The sequence below is a fragment of the Odocoileus virginianus genome, chromosome 5 (genome assembly GCF_023699985.2).
Source record: "Odocoileus virginianus isolate 20LAN1187 ecotype Illinois chromosome 5, Ovbor_1.2, whole genome shotgun sequence".
NCBI lineage: Eukaryota > Metazoa > Chordata > Mammalia > Artiodactyla > Cervidae > Odocoileus > Odocoileus virginianus.
Window position 1 is genome coordinate 88155352 of NC_069678.1, and position 23581 is coordinate 88178932.

General features: G+C 42.5%; 1 protein-coding gene across 1 annotated transcript; it reads left to right on the plus strand.

Moving 5' to 3' along the window:
- The first annotated feature begins 381 nt into the window (after positions 1-381).
- On the plus strand, positions 382-22647 carry SF3A3 (splicing factor 3a subunit 3). The gene is made up of 17 exons (XM_020896936.2): positions 382-563; positions 843-890; positions 2124-2176; positions 2283-2388; positions 4343-4415; positions 4772-4863; positions 5832-5914; positions 7019-7157; positions 8077-8145; positions 8575-8642; positions 8798-8905; positions 10136-10205; positions 11712-11876; positions 11963-12073; positions 13187-13277; positions 21406-21461; positions 22337-22647. Exons 1-17 carry the CDS (start codon positions 468-470, stop codon positions 22412-22414), a joined length of 1506 nt encoding a protein of 501 aa, XP_020752595.1. The 5' UTR covers positions 382-467; the 3' UTR covers positions 22415-22647.
- Positions 22648-23581: the final 934 nt, after the last annotated feature.

The following is a 23581-nucleotide window of genomic DNA, read 5'->3' on the forward strand; positions in this document are numbered from 1 at the left end:
GCGATCATCCTCATTTTACTGAGGGAAAAACGTTGTCACAGGTCACACTGAACTGGAGACTCAAGTTCCGGTTCTCCAGCTCCCATCCGTGCTCCTCAGCTACTCAATCCAGCCCGGCCGCGCAGCTAGGGAAGTCCCCGCAAGCCAGGTTAGATTTCTCACCGCCAGGCTGGTGGATTTCTGTGTGCCCCCTAGAGGCACCTGCAAATCGTTCGGTATCGCGCCACACCCCCTCGACCAGCAGGGGGCACTGCAGCCGTCTCCATAGCACCGACTGGATCTCTAGCGGTGCTCACTTTTCCTCGAGTCCCCGAGGAACTTCCGGCAACCGCGGAACTTTGCTGCCGCCGGACTCGTAGCTTGCGGACGCGGGCGCGCAAGGCGGCAGGGGTTGTTTCCGGTCGTGTTGGTGGTCTGGGTTGGGTTGCGGCGGCAGCGACGGCGGCGGGGGAGGAGGAGGAGGGAAGATGGAAACGATTCTGGAGCAGCAGCGGCGCTATCATGAGGAGAAGGAACGGCTTATGGATGTCATGGCCAAAGAGATGCTCACTAAGAAGTCCACGGTGAGTGGGCCTGGGCAAGGGCTACCCTAAGGCTGGACCCCCCTGCCCGGGTTTAACCTCAGAGCTTTTTTCAGCCCTCAGACCCGCCCCGCTCCGAGCCCTTCGGGAGATTCCCTCCCCGAGCTCAGGCCTAGGTAACCATTCCCCGGGGCCCAGCGCCCAGAGGCCTCTCTGCTTGGGCCGCTAAGACCCTAGCGGGTAAGCTCCGCCCTCGGGCGGCCTTCCTCAACTCCAGAATTCCGACTAACGACGTCTATGTCACCGTTTGCCTTTCTTCAGCTCCGGGACCAGATCAATTCTGACCACCGCACACGGGCCATGCAAGATGTGAGTGTCCTACTGTCCGCTTCTTTTTGGGCGCGATCGACTAGAAGAGGAAGGAGGGGGTGCAGGGACAAAGGTAGCCGATTGGCCAGTCGAGGGGTTTGTATGCCTGCCAAATGTCCACGCGCTGCCAAACCTGAGGATGCTCAACCAACCTTACTCCCTTCTCCGAATGGAGAACTCACTCATTTTTAATTACTAGAGATCCCCTTTATAGCATCCTGTGTCCCATGGATGTGCAAAGAGTAGTTATGAGGTGTCAATGCCTCGGGCTTAGACGGTACTCTCCTCCCCCATAGAAAAGAATAAAAGACCCTAATCAGAGTTTCTGATTTAGGGTAGATAAATGAGCATTACAAGCCCCTAATCCCTTATCTAGATTCCCAAATCCAAAGTACTCTGAAAACAAAAGATTTTTAAATTTGTTTTGGAAATTACTTGGTGGCAAAAATCTGACTTGATCTGATCAGATGAGAGGTTTTTTATGGCCTTTATTCCATTTAATAAATAACATAACTTTAAGTGCAGAACTAAAATTCCAAATTCTGAAGCAAACCTGGTCCCAAAAGTTTTGGAGAATGGGCTATGTACTTGTGCCATCCTGAATTTGAACCCAAAGGAAGCTGTGTGATGTTTTACTTAGCCTGAGCACTCCTTAGTCAAGCCTTTTGAAATAGTGAAAGTCATCTTCAACGCTCCTTTTATCTTTGAGGGTCTTTGATGAGAACTGCTGTTTTCCAAAGAAAAACTGCTGTTTCTCTTACATGACTCTCTTTTACAATACTTCTATTTTTAGTCGATAAGTCCTATCAGACTTGCAGCCCAACGGACTGTAGCCCATCAGGCTCCTCTGTCCATGGGATTTCCCAGTCAGGAGTACTAGAGTGGATTGCCGTTTCCTTTTCCCTATCCAGGGATCTAACCCACCTCTTGTACAATGGCAGGTGGACTCTCTACCACTGACCCACCAGGGAAGCCTGTGACTTTTCTAGGGAAAGTTAAATATAGGAACTCTGTCACCCCTCAAAACACATCACTTAGGTAATCTTCAGAGTGATCTATTTTAAAAATTAGCTAGGAGCCAGTGCTCTGTTTAAGGGTACCAGAAAGCATAAGAACTTTTAATACCACATCTTTTGATATTTTCCTGGGATTTGACTAGAGAGCCCTTGCTGGTTGCTTGGGTCTCAGTTGTACGGATTGCTTCATTCTGATGGATTTGTGTTTGCCTTTCAGAGGTATATGGAAGTCAGTGGGAATCTGAGGGATTTGTATGACGACAAGGATGGGTAAGTGACAGTCACCTTCAGTCCAGGAATTATTGCTTTTGAGGGGCCATGGTTAAAGGACTGACTTTGTGCTCCATGTTTCCCGGATTTTTTTCTGAAATTGCAGGTTACGAAAAGAGGAGCTCAATGCCATTTCAGGACCCAATGAGTTTGCTGAATTCTATAACAGACTCAAACAAATAAAGGAATTCCACCGGAAGCACCCAAATGAGGTATGACCTTGGAAAGTTTTTTCTCCAGACCTGTCCAAAGAGTATACAAAGGACATGTGTATGGAAAATGGAGACTGCCACTTAGATGTCCTTTCAAAAAAGAACTTACCAGTTAGCTATAAGCAATATAGTTAGGTGACATCCTGCAGCTCCCAAGTTCCTTTAGAATCTCCCTCAGCTTTAAGCTAAAGCCGTTCTCTCGGGCTTCCCAGCTGGCTCTGGTGGTAAAGAAGCTGCCTGCTAATTCCCTGGTGGCCTAGTGGTAAAGTCTCTGCCCGCACTGCAGGAGCCGCAGGTTCAGTCCTTGGGTCAGGAAGATCCCTTGGGGGAGGAAATGTCAAACCACTCCAGTATTCTTGCCTGGGAAGTCCCATGGACAGGGGAGCTTGGCAGGCTAAGTCCATGGAGTCACAGAATCGGACTCGACTGAAGCGACTGAACGTGCATGTTCTCTTCTCGGGCAGCCTGTAGCCAGTGGCTGAGCCCGGCGGGAGGGGGTGTACCACAGCTTGGTATTTCTGTCCAGTGTGAGACTTTTAGTGAGTAATCTTTGCTCCTCACTGAATTGGGCAAGATTTTGTCTTATCTGCATCATGGTCTAGGCTCTCCTGCTCCATCGTTCCATCCTGCTCTCTTTCTCTTCTTCTTCTTCTTTTTTTTTTTTTTGTGGCCTCACCTCGTAGTACATGGGATCTTAGTTCCCCGAACAGGGATCAAACCTGTGTCCCCTGCATTGCTCAGCAAATGAGCCTCAGAAAGGAAGTGACTGGTATCAGCTGTTATTGATTGGTAACTGCCAGGATTGCTGCTCGGTGGAAGTGGCGGGAATGGAAATTTGGGAAATCTGGTCACAGGGAGCACTCGTGAATAGTGGGGAAACGGTAGTGTGTAGTGCTTTAACATGCATTTGAAAGACTAGCAGGAAAAAGGAGAGGAGAAGTAGAAGTAGGATCATAGGGCAGATAGGAAGGTGTCCATATGTAAAGAAATGGGTAGAAAAATAAGAGACTGAAAATACTAGGCCGGAGAGGTTACTTAGTAGAGGTACATAAATGTCTCCTCACTCCCTTTGGAAGGTAGAGTATTCAGTCTTTTGCTAACCAAGAGAGAAGACATGAGTACCATTTTGGTTTGTTAACCTTATCCCAGCTCTGGTGGAAAAGTGATAAGGGATAAATGGTTAAATAAATGATTAGAAGGATGCTCAGGATATACTAAGGGGGAAAAAATTAAATCCAATTATGTGAGAAGCAAAGTAATAATCTTGGCACTTGTCAGTGTTATGGTTGCACAAATACATATATATAAATGCACAGAGCAATGGTTTCCAAATTTTGCTGTGCATTTGGATCTAAGGGTCTCTAAAAAGCGCTGGTACCTCCCCCCACTTCTCATTTAATTGGTATCAAGTATGTCAGGACTTTTTTAGTGCTCTCTCAGGTGATTCTAATATGCAGCAAAGTTTGAGAATGGCTGACATTTAAAAATTTTTAAACGGTCTGTACACAGTGGTTATCTATTAGCAGTACAATTTTTTTTTGGTGGAGGAAGGTTGGTGCCCAGGGGGTGGGAGTGCTCTTCAAGACATGCGGGATCTTAGTTCCCCGATCAGGGATCGAACTCGTGCCCCCTGCATTGTAAGCGCCGAATCATAAACACTAGAGCACCAGAGAACTCCCTTGCAGGAGAACTATTAAAGGGGGACATTGATTTTTTTTTATTCTGTCTTTTTATGGTATTTGAACTTTTGTGAATGTTATTTTAGCAAATTTTAGTTAAACAATGGCAGAACGCAAAGGAAAAAGCAAGGTAATTGGAAAACAGAAGTAAACTCCTAATGAACAATCCAAGCCAAGTAAAGCATTAGAAATCCAACTTTCTCTATAGCCCATTCTGTGGTATTGCAACTTTTATGTTGAAAAATCCACCTGAGCTTTTCTCTTTTTTCCATCAGATCTGTGTTCCAATGTCAGTGGAATTTGAGGAGCTCCTAAAGGCACGAGAGAATCCAAGTGAAGAAGCACAAAGTAAGTAGGGTTTAATGCTTCTCTCCAGCACTAACAGAAGTTCAGGTAAATAACAGAGCTCAGATTTGCCCTCAGAGCCCTGGGAAATGGCCCCACAGAAATGTATAGCTGGGTTCTCCTACTGATGTTCTGTTAGACTAAAGAAAAGCCTGGACTAGATTGTCATACTAAACTTGCGTATTCATTTTGTGCTCATCCAACGTAAATGCATTGGCCGAGTCCCTGTTCAATCTGTGAGCAGAGAGAGGGTGTTTGGGTAAAGGGCTGCATTATGAAACAGTGCAGTCCACCTGAAAACCCAAGGCCAAGAAAGTGGTCTTCAGTATCTGAATTGTTGATACCTCTGATTGCTTCAGACTTGGTGGAGTTCACAGATGAAGAGGGATATGGTCGTTACCTGGATCTTCATGACTGTTACCTCAAATACATTAACCTGAAGGCCTCTGAGGTAAGACCCAGGATAGGGGAGGGTGGCTCTGATTCTCAGGGTGAGTCAGGACACTGGGCCGGGGCTACTAGACATGAAACAGTGTCTTCCTTGTGTTCTGAAACTGTTACATAAATATTAAAGTGGTGATGTGCTTTCTTGGAAGGAAACCATTTTCAAAGTGAAAATCGGGTTTCTGCAGTGAACAAATAAATCTGTTCTACTTACTAATAAATTTTGTTTTATTATTACAACAAGCCTATTTTGCTTTTGTAAAAATAAGTTTTTTAAACTCCCAAATACACATCAAGCATCTGTGTTAGGTACACATAGTAGTAGGTACATGAAGATACAAGAACATAATTTCTTCCAGGAATGGCTATTTAATATCTTTAAAAAGATGCCTAAAAATTACTTACCATAAGAAATGAGATTTAATGTGACAGCCTCAGGAAAGTCGCAAGGAAGTATGTGATGAAATTCCTCTTGGAGTTGTAAGGACATGTCCCAAAAGTTGTCTCAGCTGTATAAACTCCATGAGTCCAATCCTGCTGCATTGGTCTTGTTCTCATGTGTATCCATGCACTTGGTCCAAAGATATTCAATAAGTGATTAAATAAGGGGAAAAAAAGGGCACCTTCCGGGACCTTATTTTAAGATGCAATGGATGTCTGTCTTTCAACATGTGCCTGGTATGTAGTAATGTTGAAGAGATGTTTCTTTTAGCCTGTGGTTTATTGATTTGATCTTTATTTTTCCAGGTTAATTTTGTGTCTCATATTCTACTTAGTCCAATGGAATTAACACCCAGTTAATATAGGAATTAAATGATAGGGGGGAAAAAGGCTAAAGTGAATTGGGCTCAATTTTGATCTCATTTATCAGAGATTATGTTGTTAGGCTCAATTTTGACCTCATTTATTGGGATTATGTTGTAACTTGGTGCAAACACCTAACTGAATCTCTTGTCATTTCTTTTCTCTTTTCAGAAGCTGGATTATATCACTTACCTGTCCATCTTTGACCAGTTGTTTGACATTCCTAAAGAAAGGAAGAATGCCGAGTACAAGAGGTAGGCATCACTAGCTTCCAGACCTCTACTGAATGTGACTAGGAGATTATTTTAACAAGAAGATTTGAGGGCAGTTTTGAATCTTGTTTCACGAAAAGCATATGTGAATGACTTCCAGGTTTATGGGAGAATATGAATTTTAAAGATATGGTTTTAAAATCATAACACTTTGGGACTTTCATAACACTTTGGGACTTTCATAACACTTTGGGACTTTCTTGGTGGCAGAGTGGATGAGAATCTGCTTGCCAATGGAGGGGACACGGGTTTGATCCTTGTTCCTGGAAGATTCCACATGCCATGGAGCAGCCCCCGTACCACAAGTATCGAGCCCACCCTCTAGAGCCCAAGTGCCACAATTAGTGAGTCTGGGCAGCCTAGAGGCCACACACCGCAACTGTTGAGTCTGTGTGCTGCAACTGCTGAAGCATATGTGCTTAGAGCTTATGCTTTGCAACAAGAGAAGCCCGCACAATGAGAAGCCTGTGCACTGCAACGAACAGTAGCCCCCGCTTGCTGTAGCTAGAGAAAGCCCTCGCAGCAGTGAAGACCCAGTGCAACCAAAACAATAAATGATTAATTAACTTAAAAATAAAATTAAAATCATAATACTTTGACTCCGGAAGAATATGTGTCTATGGGCACATCTGTGATCTTAGGCCCATATTGTTCTTAATTTTGTCTCAGTGTAGAGGGAAGTCTCCCACCCAGGTGCCTCTGTCTTTGGAATTGAGCAGAGTGGGGAAAAAATTAAACTTTCTCAGAGGTGCGTGGGTCTGATGTATAGATGTTACATTTTGTTTGTGTTGTTTTGCCCCTAGTTAGTAATCTGTACTCTGCCTTCCTCTCTCTTTCTCATATTCTTTTTACCTGAAATCTTTCTTATGTGTGAGTTAAGACTATAGTATTTGGAATTGTATCTTGAGGATTAAAGAAGATAGGAAAGGTCCGAATCAAGATGACATATTAGAAGAAAGCCAATTGTAATCTCATTTTTATTACTTTAAAAGACTAGTACCACTGGAGTTATGAGTATATTTTGTAGGGCATAACAGTATATCAGAAATAGAAACTTTGCTGTCTCTATTACTTATTCCTCTATAGATATCTGGAGATGCTGCTTGAATACCTTCAGGATTACACAGATAGAGTGAAGCCTCTTCAAGATCAGAATGAACTTTTTGGGAAAATTCAGAATGAATTTGAGAAGAAGTGGGAGAATGGTACTTTTCCTGGATGGCCGGTGAGCTTCAATAGGGGGTTTGGGTGGAGGACATTCCAGAGAAGTGAACTATTTTACTTTAATTTTGAGCCTCTGCTTTAGGCCTTCAGATGCTGGTCCCTTGGGATCAGTTGTAGCCAGGAGGTATTCTCTGCCAAGTATGCTGGGTTTTCCCTGTGTACTTTGGAAAGAGATTTGTCAGGGCCCACTTGCCATTGATTGGGTCCAACATTTTCACCAACCGTATCATTACTGCTCTGTGGTTCCTACTGACCAAAGGCTGATATAATTATGTGCTAGAAATCTTTACTACATATTTTCATTCCTGGGGACAAACATGAATTTTTTCTGAAATTTCTGGGAGAGTTGGACCATCTAGCTTTAGTTGTTTTTTTTTTTTTTTCTTCTTCTTTTTGCTGCACTCTGATAGGCATTTGATTTTCACTCATACATGTTTATAAGGGGCCAACCAGCACCTGGTACACACACACCTTGTCTTACTGCACTTAGCTTTCTTGCACTTCTCAGATGGTGCATTTTTTTTTTTTTTTTTTACAAATGCAGCAACCCCCTCCATCAGACAAGTCTATTATTGCCACTTTTCATTTTGTTATGGTGGTCTTTGATTTTTATTACTACCAAGACTCAGATGGTGGTTAGCATTTTTTCGCAATAAAATTTTTTTAACTAAGACATGTACATTTCTTTTTGGACATAATGGGATTGTGCAGTTAATAGACTACAGTATAGTGTAAACATAACTTTTGTATGCCCTGGGAAACCAGGAAGAATCATGGAACTCACTTCATTGTGACAATTGTTTTACTGCAATGGTCTGGAACTGAACCTGCAATATTTCTGAGGTATGCCTGTAATTTAGATGACTCCCTTGCCTTTGTTCTAATCCTGGGTCTTAATAAACATCATATTGTTTCTCCAGAAAGAAACAAGCAGTGCCCTGACCCATGCTGGCGCCCATCTTGACCTCTCTGCATTCTCCTCCTGGGAGGTATGTTTTCTTTAGCCTATGCTGGTCTTGCCTGTTCACGCCTCAGAGGGGTCACTTGATCTCGTAACACTACAGACTTATTATAGTAAGACACCAATCCTTGAGGCAAGCATCTACGAAGAATGTAGAAAGATGCAAAGGGGAAAAAAAAAAGCTTATCCAATTTCTTTGAAAACTGTTAACTAAAAATTAACCATCTTAAGCTATAGTGGAAGTAGTGGAACACAGTGAATATGGTTACGTATGAACTTAACCGCAGAGTCGGTCCTTTGGAGAGTTGGAGCATCCTGCTAGGAGACTGGCTGTGGAATGCGCGGTCTTGCCACTATTTTAGAAACACCCACACATCAGCCTGCAAACCTAAGTTTGAGCATTTGTTGTTTCTCCAAGTCTATTTATATAAAATTGTAATTTGTTTCTTTCATACAGGAGTTGGCCTCCCTGGGTCTGGACAGATTGAAATCTGCCCTCCTGGCTTTAGGCCTGAAGTGTGGCGGGTAAGAGGCTTTTTCTAGCAGAGCTGTCTCGTGTACTTTGTGTTTCACGATCTAAGTGGCTCCGTTCCGTTCTTTCTGTCACTGCACACTGCAAAGAGAAGCAAGCCTAGATGGTAAAGTCCTCCTGAAATCCTTTGCCCCATGTGTCTCCTTAGGACCCTAGAAGAGCGAGCCCAGAGGCTATTCAGCACCAAAGGAAAGTCCCTCGAGTCACTTGACACCTCCCTGTTTGCCAAAAATCCCAAGACGAAGGGCACCAAGCGGTGAGTGGCGGGGAGGGGGGCACCTCTGCTTACACTTTAAACTTTTTATTCTCGTGCGGAATTCGTACCACGTCAGAAATTTTAAAGCCCATTTTATCACCGCTATTGATCCATCGAGCTCCAGTCTGCTCTCTTTCTCTGCTAATGGCAGACAGTTCTCTCATTGTTACTATAAGCCAAGGGCAGTCTGTACTTAGGTGTCTGAGAGTAGGTGACATCTCTAAAGTTGGAACTGTGCCTCAGCTACCTTTTGTTACCTCTGTAGAGGTAGATTGGTTCAAAAGTGTTCATCTAAGTGCATTTTTGCTAATAACAGTTGAATCTTTTCCTGAGCCACATGCTTGTACTGCTGCTGCTAAGTCGCTTCAGTCATGTCTGACTCTGTGACCCCATAGCCGGCAGCCCACCAGGCTCCCCCGACCCTGGGATTCTCCAGGCAAGAACACTGGAGTGGGTTGCCATTTCCTTCTCCAGTGCATGAAAGTGAAAAGTGAAAGTGAAGTCGCTCAGTCATGTCTGACTCTTAGGGACCCCATGGACTGCAGCCTACCAGGCTCCTCCGTCCATGGGATTTTCCAGGCAAGAGTACTGGAGTGGGTCACCAGTGCCTTCTCCGACGCTTGTACAGTGTACTTTTTTTATATGTGGTTTTGCTAATTCTCAAAACAACCTTGAAAAGTATTTGTTATCCTCATCTTTGGCAGATAAGGACTTAGAAAAGTTATACCTGTTATCTCACAGTTACTAAGTAGCAAGGTCAGGATTTGGGCCCAAGTCTGCCTGTTCCAGAGCTTCCCCTTCTGTACCACATTTCCTTTGTATAGGAAATTGATAGGAATTTAAATACACAGATATGCATTTCACTCTCTAGAATGAGGTTGAAAAGGAAGCTTCCGTGCATTCTAAGAAATAATCTCAGGGAAATTGCCTGGCAGTCCAGTAGTTTAGATTCCTCACTTCCACTATAGGGGGCCTGGGTTTGATCCTTGCTTGGGAAACTAAGAGCCTGCAAGCCATATGGCATGGCCAAAAATATTTTTTAAATTAAAAAAATAATAATAAAGGAAATATCAGCAAGTCCTGAGCAGAATGGAACATTTGCTTTCACAGCGTGGTATTTCTCTTGTGCTTGTAATTTTAAATGCACCTGTGGAATAAATGTTCCAGATACAGAGAACATGGCGTTGGTGAAAGAACCCTTGAGTGATACGGTTTGTTTCTTGTTTCCAGAGACACTGAGAGGAACAAAGACATTGCTTTCCTTGAAGCCCAGATCTACGAATATGTAGAGATTCTTGGGGTAAGTGACTCTGCCGAGGGCTATAAATACTCCAAGTTGTGGAAGTAAGAGAAATATAAACTTGTAGGATATTTTTTAGGATTGCAAGAAAAGAGGTACGAATCAAACTACTTCAGCAGAAAATTGGTGTTCTCCCAGGGTACTTAGCCCTTCACTGAGGTCCTGTTCTGTTGTTAGGGGTCTGTTGTTAGGTGACGTTCCTAAGTTTGCCCAATCCCCCTGAGGCTAGGTGAGAGAGTAGACTCCCCTCTTAGTATAGAATCCAGATTCTTTCCCTGAGCTCCAGAATATAGCCAGGGGTGACCCAGGAAGCAGACACTCAGAAGGCAAGTAAGATATGACAAGAGTCATCCGTTGGCTCCCTGTGTTACAGCTGCTTTGGATAAAAGGAAGTTAGCCAGACATTGGGTACATGGGTTACGTATACTCTCCACAGTGAACTAGGACTGTGCTAGTGTGGGCAGCAGTCTGAGTCGCCACTCCTTTGAAACGAACACAAGGCTCATCTGTGCCCCTGACATGAGGTGTGCCCACGACTTCTAACTTTGAGAGCATTTTGCTTTCCCTGCCAGGAGGTGGCACTATTCTTCTTGGAATTGCAGCCAGTTCCAGCCAAAATGATTTCCAAAAGTTGATCTTGTTATGAATTGGTATTATTTTTACCATTACTTCACCATTTACTGACACCTGTTGGTTTCCAGATATTATGCTAAATCTTTTGATTACAGTCGTGAATGTGACAGCCTCTTACCCTTGAAAAGCCCAGTTTGTGATTGAGGGCTACAGATAACTGCAGTATAATGTGATGTTTACTATAATACATTGAGATTGGGTGTTCTAAGTAGAGAGGGAGATTAAGATGTTCCAGGTAGAGGAAATAGCGAGCATGAAGGTAAAATTACTGGCAAAGGAAATAATGAGAAAACAAACTGTTGTCCTTGGGTGTGTCTGGTGAGGGATGGTGTAGTCAGAGAAAAACTTGGGAAGTTATTGTATGTTGGGAGGTTGGACCTTGTCCTTTAAGTAGCAGAAAGCAGAGTAGAGTTTTTTTAAGCAAAGTGTGCCCCTGGATTGGCTTTCTCCAGCTGATAAATCTGGGGACAACATGGAAGCTGGACTGGAGTGAGGACAGACTCCGGACAAGTTAGAACGTTGTCCTCTTGGTGAGGGTGATAACAGTGGGAAAGAGAAAGGAAGACTGGATCAGGGAATGGTTTAGGGACAGAAGAGAGAAGACTTCTGTTCTGCGATTGTCTCTGGCCTCAGTCAGTAACCTAGGCGAGTGCTAGGTTTAGCTTTTCTTTTTTTTTTTACTTTTTCCTTTAAGATCAGGAAAGGTCTGCTGAAGAGGAATTCTATTTGAAAGCAAGACTTTCATTTTGTTCTGCAAGAAGGAAAACTTAATCCTTAAAAGTGAGGGATCAACAAGGGTTATAGGAAAATAGAAAATTTCCCTTCTTCTGCACTATTCTCTCACCTCCCTTTTCATTCATGGACCTGCCATAGGAGCAGCGACATCTCACCCATGAAAATGTACAACGCAAGCAGGCAAGAACTGGAGAAGAGCGAGAAGAGGAAGAGGAAGAGCAGATCAGTGAGAGTGAAAGTGAAGATGAAGAGAACGAGATCATTTACAACCCCAAAAACCTGCCCCTCGGCTGGGACGGCAAAGTAAGTCTGCCATCTTTCCCCCTTCTCATTTTGGCAGCAGATGCAGACACTGGTCTAATACTGTTTTTTTGTCTGATTTCTTCTAGCCCATTCCTTACTGGTTGTATAAGCTTCATGGCCTAAATATCAACTATAACTGTGAGATTTGTGGAAACTATACCTACCGAGGTCCTAAGGCCTTCCAGCGGCACTTTGCTGTAAGAAATTCGGTGCTTCTCCTGGACGTGGAAGCTTGAAACATGAGTCTTTTAGAGAAGAGGATAGGAGCAGCCTGAGAGGATCACTAGTGTCCAGAGCTAAAGAGAATCAGAGAAGGAGTGGACATAAAGTCTAGCATGTGGCATTTGGCCTCTGGCAGCGGTGCCAGCCTTGGGTAGCACCTGAGACAGTTTCTGGAGGCATTCCACCACTACTATTTGAACCTCGTTTCCGTTTTCTCTTGCTTGCTTTTTCTCTCTGCCTTTCTGACTCCTTGGTCATTTCTCTCTCCTGTTGCTAGTACCCAATACCAAAGAAAGGGCTCACCGCCTTCTTCTTTGGGTCTTAAATGGGCCTTTGCCTCTTGAAAAAAAAAGAGGATGACATTTGTCAAGCTATTCTTGAGAGAAGGCATTATCTGGGTGGTACTCCAGTAAGTGAATTCACGCTTATTTTGTTTCTGCCTTCAGTTCTTAGTACTTGGAGGGAAATCTTACAGAATAGAAGACATGCTAGATGTAGCCAAGAATGGAGAATGTATGTGAATTCCTCTTTCTCTTCCTCAGATGTGCGTATTACTGATTCTGGGGTCTTTTCTGCCAAACTCCAGTAGTCTCTAATCTTTCTCAGTACCCCCTCCAGTGAATTGGAATTGGCATCCAGGGCCTGTGCCATCTGCCATTCCTGAGCCATACTGTCATTGCATCAGCATCCCTCCCTGGTCTCTTTCATATCCTTGCTTGTACCTGAGAAACACTTCTCCTTTACTTCTAAAGATGACACTGACTTGCCATCAGTAATGCCTACGCATGCTGGTGGTGGGGTTGCATAGGAGGTAAGTGATGAGTTAGAGTTGTGGCCTTGACACAGATTTTGTCTGGATCTAGGTTTTATAAACCTGCCCAATGAGGCAAACAATACAGTGCTGCTTTGAAGTGACTGCCTCTTGTCAGTCATAGCCAGCTGTCTACAGACAGGAACGCCAAAAGGAACACTGTCTTTAAGTGGAGCCTTTTGCAAAGGATTAGGGAAGGTTTTTGAGTAGGATGGGGTTAGTGCTGAATGTTCGGTCAGTCCTATTTCATATTGTCGTCTTGCTGCTTTTCTCCCAGGAATGGCGTCATGCTCACGGCATGAGGTGTTTGGGCATCCCAAATACTGCCCACTTTGCTAATGTGACACAGATTGAAGACGCTGTCTCCTGTAAGTAATTATTTATTGTTCCCGAGGCCAGAACTACAGTTCACTGTCCCAGTATTGTCATGTGTCCAGGCCTAAGGGCAGCAGGTTGTAGGTACATACAGACTACTATGTCCTGTATTGCTTTTTCAGGGGATGGTTTAGCCAGGAGTACCGATTCTTTCCCCCTTGAGAAAAGCTCTGTGCTGAGTATAAAACTGCTTTTAACTGGGGTCCATGAACTCCCGGATATGCAAGATTTTGAGTGAATGAGTGTATGTGTATTTTCTGAGTTGATTTTACTGTGTTAAGAACTGCAGATACAAAAGAGGAAATAGAAGTGATCTCGGTAAGCTTATTTCTGAGGTGACAGCAACATGTCAGCAAAGTACCTCTCAGAGAAAAAACCAAATTCAGCGTGTGTCCAGCACTGTGTTGTTGAAGCTCCCAGGAACCTCAGGCTTCCTGGCTATGATAGATTTTTCCATCTTCTTCACAGTTTTATTTCTTTTTTTTTTTTTTTGGTCATGTTTTCACTGTCAGTGGGTTAGACTGTTAGGAAAAGAATTTTACCACTCCACTTTGCTAAGTTTCATGCACTGCCTCTTGGCATATCACACGATGCTACTGCCTGGTCAGCTGACTGATTTGGCTTCCACCTCTGGGGTTATATCCTCCATGGTAAAGCCAAGTAGAAGTGACCTTCTAATGAGTTCCCCAATCCCTGACTTAACCCGTGAGTTCCAGGGACTCTTCCATTGAGTTTCTTGTGCATGGCAAGCTTTGGGGACTCCTTTTTGCCGTTTTGTCTCTTTACGCATTTATAAGTCAGGGTCATACAGTTCGTCTGATCAGAATTAATATATATCCTATTATCAGATTATCCAGTTAGCCTCTTTTCAATTTTGACCTTCACTCTGTTCGGAGGAAATTAAAATAGTAATGAAATTTCATAGAATCATAATGCTGCATTTTGAATGCTGTCACATTTTTAGACTTTAGCTGCGTATAACATAAGTAGATCATGATTGGGGTGGGGGGGGCGTATTTTCTTAAATACATCCTGCAAATTGCCCGAGTTGATTTATTACTTGATACCTTGAAGTTGTAATGTAATGTAATACCTTATGTTATTTCAGGCTTGCAATCCGGTTCAACTGCAAAACATATTTAATTAATTTTGTTCCATGTACTTATTTTTCCTAAGCGTTACCCCCAAATCTTAAATGTTAAATAGAAGCAGGCAATAAGTCTTCCTTGCCTGAATGCTGTTTTTAAAGACCATGTGATGCAGCCTCACTAATTTTAAAGTTGGCTTATGATTTTATTTGGAGAAGGCAATGGCACCCCACTCCAGTACTCTTGCCTGGAAAATCCCATGGACGGAGGAGCCTGGTAGGCTGCAGTCCATGGGGTCTCGAAGAGTCGGACATGACTGAGCGACTTCACTTTCTCTTTTCACTTTTATGCATTGGAGAAGGAAATGGCAACCCACTCCAGTGTTCTTGCCTGGAGAATCCCAGGGATGAGGTCGCACAGAGTTGGACACGACTGAAGTGACTTAGCAGTAGCAGTATGATTTTATTATCATATTCCACAAAAGAAAGGTGGCAACATTTTTACTACTTTTGATCAGGCCTTGGATAAAACAGCATTTCTGAATTATTTCATACTGAGTGGTAGTTTTTTTAATGTAGTTATCTATCCTGTTAGAATTCTGTTTAGAATTTTTGTTTTTACATTCATAAATAAAAGGTGTGCTTTTTGCTTTGCTTTTAGACACTTGCCAGATTTAGGAATCAAAACCATATTTATGTCATGAAGTTGATCTGATTACATGCTACATTCTCTTCTGTCATTTGAAACTTTAGATGGAGATTACTTCCTCATAGAAAGGAACTGTACTCTGAGAAAACTCTTTAGTTAATAGCCCGTATGATTCCTTGATTTAGTATGACAAAGTAGAAAACTCAATATTTTTATTCTACATTTTACTATTTCCCTTTTCCTATTAATACTTTCTTTGATCCTGTTACTTTGTTCCTTTTTTAAGTCTTTAGTCAAAAACTCACTTTTTTTGGAGATACGTTGATATCGTATTAGTTTCAGATGTATAACAGTGATTCAAAGTTTTATAGATTGTGCTCCATTTAAAGTTATGAAATACTAGGAAATTCCCTAGCGGTCCAGTGGCTGAGGCTCCCTGCTTTCACTGCAGGAGGGCCCAGGTTTGACCCCTGGTTTGGGAACTAAGATCCTGCAAGTCACACGGGGAAAAAAAAACAGCTTATAAAATATTGGTAGTATTGCTTGTACTGTACAACATATCCTTGTATCTTATTTATTTTATACATTGTAGTTTGTACCTTTTAATCCCCTGTCCTTATCTTGCCACTCCCATCTCTGCCGCCCTTGCCTTTCCCCACTGGTGACCACAAGTTCTCTCTATCTGTGAATCTGTTTCTGTTTCGTTATATTCATTTGTTGGGGTTTTTTTTAGGTTCCACATATAAGGGATAATATATAGTATTTGTCTTTTTCTACCTCACTTATTTCATTAAGTATAATGCCATCCAGGTCCATCATGTTGTTGCATATAGCACAACTTCATTCTTTTTTTTATTCCTGAATAGTATTCCATTGTGTTTGTGTGTGTGCATGTATATCTATGTATCTGTCTATATACACCACAGCTTCTTTTGGGCTTCCCTGGTAGCACAGATGGTAAAGAATCTGCCTGCAGTGCAGGAGATCTGGCTTCGCTGTCTGGGTTGGGAAGATCCCTTGGAGAAGGTAATGGCAACCCACTCCAGTATTCTTGGCCGGAGAATCCCATGGACAGAGGCGCCTGGCAGCTACAGTCCATGGGGTCGCAAAGGGTTGTACACGACTGAGCAGCTAACACACACTCCATCTCCTCTGTTCATTCATTGGTGGACATTAAGGTTGCTTCCCTGTCTTGGCTATCATAAAGAATGCTGTTGTGAATGTTGGGGGTATATGTATCTTTTCAAATGAGTGTTTTTGTTTTCTTCTGTTATATACCCAGGAGTGGAATTGATGGATCATATGGTAGTTCTGTTTTTAGCTTTTTGAGGAACCTCAATACTATTTTCCATAGTGGCTGCACCAGTTTACATTTCCACTAACAGTGTAAGGGTACCATTTTTCTACATTTTCATCAGTATTTGTTATCTGTGGTGTTTTTGATGACAGCTATTCTGACAGGTATGAGGTGACACCTCTTTGTGGTTTTGATTTGCATTTCTCTGACGGTTGGTGATATCGAGCATCTTTTCATGTGCCTGTTAGCCATCTGTAAGTCTTCTTTGGAAAAATACCTATTCAGATTATCTGCCCACTTTTTAAACAGGTTGTGTTTTGGGGTTTTTTTGTTTTTTTTTTTTGTTTTTGGTTTTTTTTTCCCTATTAAGCTGTATGAGTTGTTTACATATTTTGAATAGTAACCCTTTATCTGTCATATCATTTATAAATATTTTCTCCTATTCAGTAGGTTTCATACTTAATGTATACTTGTTTTGAATTCTGGTATGGACATGTTGATTCCAGTTGTAATTAAACTTTATGTCTTGCATTTCTGCCAGTTTTGTGTTATTTGAGCCACATAAACTCAATATTATATTGTAACCTTATTTATCACTCTCATTTTCTTTTTGAAATTCCTGTTATCTGATAGCTTGTTTGTTCTACTGTAATAGACCATTTACCCAGTTATCAAAATATTGGCAGCAAATGTGGGCTCTTTCATCCTTGTATAGGGGTGAGCTCTTTACACTCAGTGTATTAATTGATCTATTTCTATTTAACTCCTTGTTTTCTTGTTAGATTTCTCACAAAGATTATATAGTAAATTTGAATCTATTCCTTTCATTCAGGTGTTTTCCTAACATTTCTAACTTTAATGTTTCATCTAACAGTTTATTTCTATTTCTGCTACTAGTTTCTGTTATCTATTATTAGTATGTGTCATTCTGTTGAGTTATTTATAGGAGGTGATTATATTGATGCTTTGAAACAGTAAATTCTATACATCTTACTCATAATGATTCAGTAGACTAAGTGTTTAATCTTATATGAATATTCTTATCACCTGTTTATAAAAAGTGGTTTTTCTGCTTTCAGATTCCCATTATCTCCTTTTTTTTTCACTTTTAAAAAATTGTAGTTGACTTAAAATATTATATAATTTTCATGCATACAATGTAGTGACTCAAAATTTTTAAAGATTATACTCCATTTATAGTTACTTTAAAATATTGGCTCAATTCCCGTGTGGTATCCTTGTAGCCTACTCATTTTATACATGGTAGCTTTCGCCCCCATTATGTCTTGTCATGTTGTTTTTACCCAAGGACTTTGTTGATGGATTCCCTCAAGTTCTTTATGTTTTCATCTGTTCTGCTTCAAGGGTAAAGTTGGTTCAAAACTACATTCCTAATAGTGAAGTCTCTGGAGGAGCCACCTGTTAGGGTCCAAATTGTACCTCCACCATTTCCTGGCTAGGGGACACAGGGCAAGTTACGTCTTTTAGTGCCTTGGTCTCCTTTACCTATCAATTATAGGTGTTAATAGTATGTCTACTTCAGAGCTGTCTCAAATGAAATAATACATAGATGAAGTGAAATAATGCAGGTGCAGTGCTGCAGCATGCCTGACCACAGTGTGGAGCGTGCTCAGGGAGAAGCGTGAGCTGCCAGCGCGGCTCCTTCCCTTGTGGGCTCCTCTGCAGAGCCCGAGGCACGAGGTCCGAAGTCGCCTTTATCTTCCATTGGAGTTTAGTCTTCCTGTTGCTAGCTGCCATATACCAGATGCCAGGCAAATGGGAGATTTTTACACTCATTTAATCTTCAGAGCAATCAGTGCGGTAGAAGATCACCCACACTTTCAGAGGAGGGAAAATTGAGGTAAGTCTTTCAAGGTCATGTAGCATAAGAAAAGAAAGCCAGGGATCAGTCGCGTGTCTGTTCTACCACAGTCTTTTCTCTTCCCATAATCCCATACTGCCTTATTTAAATTACCCCTGTAGATGTTTTTGAGTTGATCATTAAGGGCATTTCATAAAGAAACTTTATAAATTGTCTCTTTAGTGATACAGATTTTTAGAAAAGAAAAAAAAATTTTTTTCCAGAATATTATTGGCAGGTTCACCATTCAAAATGTTATCCATATTGTTTTCAGTATTTATCTCCTTGTTTAGATGTCTAGGTTTATCAGTTTCTCTCATATTATTATTGCCACATCTTTGATATGGTATATCGTTTCCACCCATAATGACCTCCCTTGATACTTGTAGGTCATTTGTGTAACATTTATAGTTTCACTTCTATCTCAGTATCACTTTCTCTTTTCATCACCTCCCCTCTCCTTTTTTTCCTCAGGGATTATTCCTCCTTTTTAAGTATCTTAGATTAACTCTCTGGCTTCCTTTCAGACTTTCAGTAACAGGTAGTTACATACATCTTGACTCCCACAGGATCATGACAGACTTTTGTCTCAGGTATCTCACTACTAATAAGCATCCATTAATTATTTTTTTAATTAAATTTATTTTTAATTAAAGGATATTTTATGATATTGTATTGATTTTACAATATTGATTTCTGCCACACATGAACATGAATCAGCTATAGGTATAATCAGTTAATTATTAAATTGAATTTAATTCTATTATTTTGTAGAGTGTAGAATAATTATTTTTTATTAAACCTGAATTTCATGTGTGGTTTTTGGATTTGGGTTTTTTTTTAAGCATCTAAACTAGACATCTTAAGGATTTTTGGCTATGAGGAAGAGAGCCCCTTAAAAACCTGACTCTGTGCCCTTCCATCCTGTGAGGAAGAGCGCGCTTTTCCAGCTGTGCTTTCATCTGCATATACGCCTTCTCCACTTTGTTGTGTCTTCTCTCTAAGCCTTAGCTCACGGCGAAGGCAACTCTAGCCCTTGCGCTGTGTGACCTTTTTCAGTGTTCAGAGCCTGCCTTCATGCAGTACATTCTCTCAGTGTCTCAATTTCTAATATCAGGGAAGGACAGTAGGAAGATGCAACTGGGTTAGGTTCCATCTGTTGTCCAGTCAGCTGTCGCTTTAGTAACTGGCAGCAGAAGTGGCCCCTTGTTAGATCAGGGTTGCTGCTTCCAGAGCACCTTGGGAAGACCGGTGCCCTAGTGGGAGTGGCAGGGAGTGAACCACTGGCACAGCTGTCATACTGGGTTTCCTGTCTTTGTGTTAGATCATTCTGTTGAAGTTTTTCTTTGGCATTTTCAGCAGGAGGATTCAGTACAGTAGTTTTTTATTTTATTTTTTTAAATGAAGGATTTGACGCATGAATTCATTAATCATTCCATTGTTCCAGACTTATGAATCATAAGTTGAACAAAAGACAGCTAAGAAAGAGCCCTGTGGAACTTCTCACAAGGGATTTCTCATTTAGGTGGTTGGTCACAATTGACCAAAATTCACTAGGTATAAGTCTACTAAACTTAATGAACTAATGGCATCAGCTTCAGATATCATCATCTTGTTTATGACAATATCATGAGAGATACATTTTCATGGATTCTAGGGACATTGCCTATGAAGGCAATCACTTTTCTAAAACCACGATATCCTGTGTCTATAGCTTTTATCGTATTGGCTGTTCCATCAAAAATAGGAAATTTAGGGACTTCCCTGGTGATCCATTGTCTCAGAATCTGTGCTCCCAATGCAGGGGGCCCAGGTTTGATCCCTGGTCAGGGAACTAGATCCCACATGCTGCAACTGAAGATTTCTCACGTCGTAGTGAAGGTCTGAGACCCCATGTGGCACAACTAAGACCCGATGCCAAATGAATATGTTTTTAAAAAAAAGATATCAGCTAATTTAAGGCAATTAGCAAGGAAGGAAAAGATGATTAGTTGAGTGCCTGTACACCAGGCACAGAGTTAAGCACTTATATATTGTCTGATTTACTATTTATATTTCTTCACCCATCTTAGACTTCGGCTTTCTCTATGATATTTCTTCTAATCTTGTCACGTTTAGAGATTGTTCTACTTGATGAGAAATGGGAAAGCTTATAAGACTCAAGTGGTTGTTCCGTTTCACTGTAATCTTACCTTCGTAGCAGCGACCTGTTCCATCTGTCATACATAGCCCTTTGTTCTACGGGTGCGCCTTCTCAACAACATTCTTACAAGTTTAAGTTGTTCTTTCCCTAGTTTTGTGTCTGTCCTGTCTTTGCACATGTCTGATCCCTTCCTCTGGAGCTATGGTACTGTCTGTAGATTTCTTTCTCTCTTCATGTTCATTAGACTTGAACTGTCAGAATTATTTTTCTAATGTCTTCAGTGTTTATTGAGCCATCTTATCTTTCAGACTCTTTGGCCATGATATTTCAGTGTTTTTTTTTTTCCTCTGAATTTTTTGAAATATATGCATCAGACCCCAAGTAGACATATTTGACAATGTCTAGTGTTCTCTTGGACCTTCCCTGATAACTCAGCTGGTAAAGAATATGCCTTCAATGCAGGAAACCCTGGTTCGATTCCTGGATTGGGAAGATTCCCCTGGAAAAGGGATAGGCCACCCACTCAAGTATTGTTGAGTTTCCCTGGTAGCTCAGATGGTAAAGAATCCACCTGCAATGTGAGAGACCTGGGTTTGATTCCTGGTAGGAGAGATTTCCCTGGAGGAGGGCATGACAGCCCACTCCATTGTTCTTGCCTGGAAAATCCCCATGGATAGAGGAGCCCGGTGGGCTACAGTCCATGGAGTCAGACATGACTGAGTGACTAAGCACAGCATTCTCTTTCTCTTCTATTATGAACTTTAAAACAGTAAGGTCACTTTTTCCAGTAATTCCTATATTTTGTACCATACTAACTTTTCCTTTGAGAGTATCAGTTCTCAATTCTAAGAAGTGTTCGGTTATATATGATCCAACTTTTATTTTGCAACAAAGCAAACATTTTGGTAAATTTTGCAATGAAAGAGGTTTGTCCACAGGCAGTCCAGAACCAAAATTGCCATTTGGGGTAGGCAGATGTCTTGAGGACAGTCACTCGGGGATCCTAATGAGGGATATGTTGTAACACCCTGTACCCAGTGGATACTCAGTGGAATCTGATTGCTGATCATTTCTCATCCTGCAGTGTGGGCCAAGCTGAAACTCCAGAAGGCGTCGGAACGATGGCAGCCTGACACTGAGGTGAGTGCTTATATAGCATCGGGTGTAACGTCAAGCCACAGAGTCCCTCATGGTGCAGAAGGAAGTGAGAGACGGCCCCTGGTTCACTGTAGCAGGGAGTGTAGTGTGGCAATATCTAATCGGCTCTTGACTTGTAAGCCTAATTTATTTGTGATATTACATGTGTCAGACTTCAAATCTGTGTCTTAAGACAGGTTATATCCTCCCACTGGGATTTTGAAGCGGCAAGCAGGAGTGCCCTGTGTCTTGTCCTCCCTCAGGATTCATAAGCTAAGAGGCTGAAAATCTGTGTCATGTGTTAGATCTGCTTTGACGAGAGCATCTGATGAGATTGCTCGTGGGGTGGGGAGGCGTCTTGTTGGCCTTAGGATGGTCATCCCTAACAGATTTCAGAGATGAGGAGTGGTATGTATGTGAGATATGGTAGCTGCTTCCTCAGGTCAGTGGCGTTCAGTGTTCCTTTTTTTAGCAGCATAGCCCTTCTCAATAGAAAAAAGCAGAACTCCTGGATGTGGAGAAGCTCAGTCCTCTTGGCCTTTATCAACTGTAGTGGCCTCTTAGGCAGAAACCTAGGGTTCTTGGGACCCATTTGAAAACCATGTCTTAAATGAGCCTTTCTCAGCCAGAGTTCCTCATCTTATACACAGAAAGTGATTTGAATACACAATTTTCTCAGATATCCCCAAGGATCGGTCATAATTGGCACCATTCTAGATGTCCAGTGGATGCCGCGGGCAGTAGAGCAGAACCCCAGGTTGGAAAGGCTGTTTCGGATGAATGGCGTGGAATCAGGCAGGCTGAGCTCAGGTACCCAGAGGCTGGTCTGAATATTTCTCCCAGGAGTTGTGCTTAATGGCGTCCTTCTTCCCTTTTAGGAAGAGTATGAAGACTCCAGTGGGAATGTTGTGAATAAGAAGACATACGAGGATCTAAAAAGACAAGGACTGCTCTAGTGTTTGGGGATGTGTCTCAGCTGTGGGCCTTGCCCAGGTTTCCCTAAGATCTGCTTTTTCTATTTCTCCCAATCAAATGCTCCTAAAGACTCTTTGCTACTTAGTCTTAATGGACTAGCATGCGTCTTGTAGAAACAAGGCATGCTGGCAGATTGCAGGGTTGAGATGTGTTTTATCTTTGTTTTATATTAAAGAAGATTCTGTTGGAAAATAAAACCAGCCCTCGTTCTGAATGTGTCTTCTTGTGAAGCCAAGAATCATGAACTAATTCGGTCCTCTAGTTCATAACACCTCCTTACTTCTTTCTCACAGACTTAAGAAGCAACTAAATTGATGAGCACCTATTATGTTACATATATTATGCTAGGTGATTCTGACCTGACCTTGTTCCCCACCCCCATTTGCTGCCGCCTCCCCAAATGAGCAATATCCCAGGAAAGCCCTGCCCTTAGTTGAGTCAGCCATTCGTGCACATACTGTACTAGGGAAAGATGGGGAGGGTGAGCCAGGACCTCTGCTGAGGACAAAGTCGTGCCACCACGGTTGCCTTTTAAATTGCATAAAGGGAGGACTTGGGCTTGGGATGGGCCTGCAGCCCTGCCCCTCTCCACGCCTCAGCAGCCTGGCACACAGTGAAACCAGGGGCAGCAGTGACCTGTTTGCTGCTTCAAAACGAGAGTTTGGTGATCCCATCGGCCTTTGTCTTCTGCAAGATCTCTGCCTGACTGTGAAGTGGCTCCAAGCCCCGAGAGCCGTGGTTTGGGTGGACTCAAATGAACTGGGATGGCCAGTTGTAGTGATATTCTTTGTGGAAAATCCCCCATCCTGACCCCTCCTGCATTCTGGGGGGTGCTGGGATGCTGTTGGGGCAACACCTTGCAGGGGAAGCTCCCCCGGGGTATGGGAGCAGGACAGCCTCGGTGTCCTGTATCTTTCTCTCCCCAGTGGATCTGCCCACACCACAGAAGCTGCTGGCCCGACTCCTCGTGAGTGGCTCACGGTGCCATGCACTGGCCTGGCCCCCACTGTGTCCTGTAGTGCCCCTCCCATGAGCTCCTAATCCCCGGGGCCTCCAGGGGGAGCAGGGAGCTGGATGCTTGGCAGGACAGAGCTTTCCAGGCCCCCGTCATCCCTCTGGGGAGATATGGCAAGGGCAGCAGGCTCCCA

Excerpts from the sequence above, each read along its gene's own strand:
- SF3A3 (XM_020896936.2), top strand. The coding sequence starts at position 468 with ATGGAAACGATTCTGGAGCAGCAGCGGCGCTATCATGAGGAGAAGGAA. Across the intron at positions 564-842 it reads TGCTCACTAAGAAGTCCACG|CTCCGGGACCAGATCAATTC; the intron begins GTGAGTGGGCCT and ends GCCTTTCTTCAG. Across the intron at positions 11,877-11,962 it reads CCCTCGGCTGGGACGGCAAA|CCCATTCCTTACTGGTTGTA; the intron begins GTAAGTCTGCCA and ends GATTTCTTCTAG.